This window comes from Helobdella robusta (genome assembly GCF_000326865.2).
Source record: "Helobdella robusta unplaced genomic scaffold HELROscaffold_90, whole genome shotgun sequence".
Classification (NCBI taxonomy): Eukaryota; Metazoa; Annelida; class Clitellata; order Rhynchobdellida; family Glossiphoniidae; genus Helobdella; species Helobdella robusta.
This window is the reverse complement of record NW_008705513.1, coordinates 561,234-564,389: the sequence shown is the minus strand read 5'-3', so window position 1 is coordinate 564,389 and position 3,156 is coordinate 561,234. Positions and strand designations below refer to the sequence as shown.

Here is a 3,156-nt window from a genome sequence, read left to right as displayed (position 1 = left end):
ACAACACAACAGCATGTTAGAACAACAACACAACAACATGGTTAAAACAACAACACAACAACGCAACAACATGTTAGAACAACAACACATTAAAACAACAATATATTGGAACAATAACACAAAAACAAAATTTTCTCATAATTTTCTCTCATTTTTTTTGACTTAATGTTTCACTTCTGATTTGTCATTTTTCCTCTTTTTAAATCTGTTTTTTAAAGTATTCACATTTTTTTTATTATTTCATCTTTCTCTCCCTTCCTCTCTTCTTCTCTCTCTTACTCTTTCTCTCCCTTTCTCTTTTTTTTTCTTTCTCTCTGTTGGGTTTTATCTAATTTTATTTCATTCATTCTCATTTTTTTCTGATTTTCATTTTTTTTTGCTTTTCGTTTTCTATTTTTTCTATTTTTTTCATTCCGTTTTTCTCTTTCTTTCCTTTTTTTATTTTTATCTTCGTTATTAAACATTTTTTATTTATTTCCGCTTTTGTTCTTCTCGTCTTACTTCTGCCCTCTTCCATTTCTTTCACTCTTTCATTTTTTTTAGTTTTTTCTCCGCGATTTTGTAATTTTTATTTGGTTCTTCATAATCTCTCATTCAATATTTAGGATTTTTCATTTTTTTCATTTTCCACCTTTGTTTTCCATCTTTTTGCCTTTCTCTTTTTCCTCTTGCTCCTTTTTTATCTCTCTCCCTTTTCTATTTTTCTTTCACTCACTTCCCAATTTTTTATCTTTCTTTCATTCTCTCCCGCATCTTCACTCTCTTTCTCTCTCTTCTTTCTCCTGTTCTCTCCCCACCAATTTTTTGCCTCTTTCCCTTTCGCACTTAATTTCACCTTACTCTTTTTATTCCCTCTTTCTTTTTCACACACTCACTTTCTCACTCTCAATCTCTTTATATTACTCTTTCTCTTCCTCTTTCTCTCTCTCTTTTTCATCCTCACTCTCTCTTCCTCTCTCTCTCTCTCTTTCCTACTTTCTTCTCCTGCTTCCCCCTTCACTCCACAGAGAATATGAAACTGTCCAGTTCATTGTTTCCTTCATTTGATGCGAGTATTAAAACGGATTGCGCGGGAAAAAATATGCCGCCAAAATTTTTGCGCCAAAATAAAACTCCATAATATTTTTTCATATTTTAATTTGTTATTTTATTTCAACTAATTGTTTTTTTATTTAATTTGTTATTTCATTTCGTCTTTCTTTATTATTCTTCCGTGTTTAATTTATTTACTTATAATATGTTATTATTTTATTTAATTACATACATATAAAGATACGTGTAAAGAGAAGTCTCTATAGTATGTCACCTCAGTCTTATTATGCAGAGTATTATATGCTCTGATAAATTATACGTTATATTATCTTATATTAAAGCTGTTACACGTCTGTAAATTATAACTTAACTATCATTATAATTACATACCAACTTTAACACATATCTATATATAACCTATATTTACTTAAACCTCATATCCTAAATTATCATCTAAATAATAATACATACATATTTTTTTCGTTGAATCATTTATATTAGCAAAAGAAAAAATAACATTTTTTCTCTGATTCGGTGACCAAGTAAGATATAACGATCTTATGCTGGCCGTAAAAGCAAGGGCAAAATTTAGAAATAAATTGCTCAATGTTAATGTTCTGCAACATAAGAATGAAAGGTTCAACGCCAATATGCAGTCCAACTCAAATATATAAAAAAAAATCTATACCAAACAAATACTCCTCAAGATGATAAATGGTTCTGTTTTAAGTTACAGCGACAAAACTAAGTAGGTTCCCTGCTTGTTAAGAATATTTTTAATGTTTTTTTTCAAATTTGTATAAGTTGTCGATTTCTTTGATGTAGTGCGGCAGAGTTCTGTCTCACACTTTTGGGCCAGCATGTGACAGACTGGACTGAATCAACTTCAGTCTCGTCCGTTCCACATGGAAGGTATGTCTCGTCGTCTGCTGACATTTCACAGCGCATTCCATTCGTCAAAAAATTTTGGCGACATGTTGTGAAAAAATTTATAAACAAAGACGGCCGAACGGAAAACATTAATTTGCCAGATTGACAGGATGTTTAGCTTACTGAATACAGGAAAAAGACAGACTGCTCCGATTCACGTGGCATCTAAACTATCTGCATCTATCGATGCTCAAGATACCTCACTGTTGGCGCCACTGGATACGAGGGCAGCCTTTGACCGCGTCCATCAGTTGTTGCTGACTGGAAAATTGAAATGTCGTTTTCGTGTTTCTGGAGAGGTTGCGACGTGGCTTGAATGGCATCTGCTTGGTAGGACACAACGGGTACATTGTCTGAAGTCGAGGTGGTTTCATCTGGAGTCCCTCAAGGCTCCGTTTTAGGACCTCTGTTGTTTTTGCTCTACACAGCTGATATGTTCAATTCATCGAATTTAAATACCACGCTTTTGTTGAGGATGTTCAAGTCCGAGCACCCATTTATTGTAAAAACAACGAAATTTGGTAATTTAGTTCACAGATTGGTCTGCTGTGTTGAAGATTTAAATAAATGGATGATAAACAACAGACTTGACGGAACTTGACAACAATCGCAAATGATTCGTGTCAACTCTATTGACATATCTGCATCAGTTATCCAGTTTTGTTCGTCTGTCAATAATCTGTGAATCACGTTCGATCGAAATGTGTCTTTGGATCGTCATGTCAAAGAGCTGAACAAGGAATGTTCATTTCAACTACGAAGGCTCAGACAGATCAGAAATTCGCTTTATGAGGATACATCGAAATGTCATGCGTTTGTTCGTTCTAGGCTAGACTACTGTGATAGTGTTTTTTATGGAACTTCCAACAAAATCACATGCCAGTTATAATCAATTCAAAATCGATACACAAATACATACATACATACATACATACATACATACATACATACATACATACATACATACATACATACATACATACATACATACATACATACATACATACATACATACATACATACATAAATACATACATACATACATACATACATACATACATACATACATACATACATACATACATACACACACACACACAAACATACATACATACATACATACACACACACACACACACACACACACATATATACATACATACATACATGCATACATACATAAATTTTTGAAAT

The 3,156-nt window shown here is 32.9% G+C and overlaps 2 protein-coding genes across 2 annotated transcripts in view; one reads left to right on the top strand and one right to left on the bottom strand.

The window, feature by feature from the left end:
• HELRODRAFT_182680 (hypothetical protein) overlaps positions 1-517 on the bottom strand; it is a gene marked incomplete at both ends in the record, with an annotated part of 10,182 nt that extends 9,665 nt beyond the window's left edge. The window contains one exon of the mRNA XM_009033412.1: positions 502-517. Coding sequence (XP_009031660.1) covers positions 502-517 — 16 coding nt within the window. The remainder of the gene's footprint in view (positions 1-501) is intronic.
• A 1,420-nt stretch (positions 518-1,937) lies between these two features.
• Positions 1,938-3,156, top strand: part of HELRODRAFT_182679 (hypothetical protein) — a gene marked incomplete at both ends in the record, with an annotated part of 6,290 nt that continues 5,071 nt past the window's right edge. Inside the window, one exon of the mRNA XM_009033411.1 lies at positions 1,938-1,944. Coding sequence (XP_009031659.1) covers positions 1,938-1,944 — 7 coding nt within the window. The remainder of the gene's footprint in view (positions 1,945-3,156) is intronic.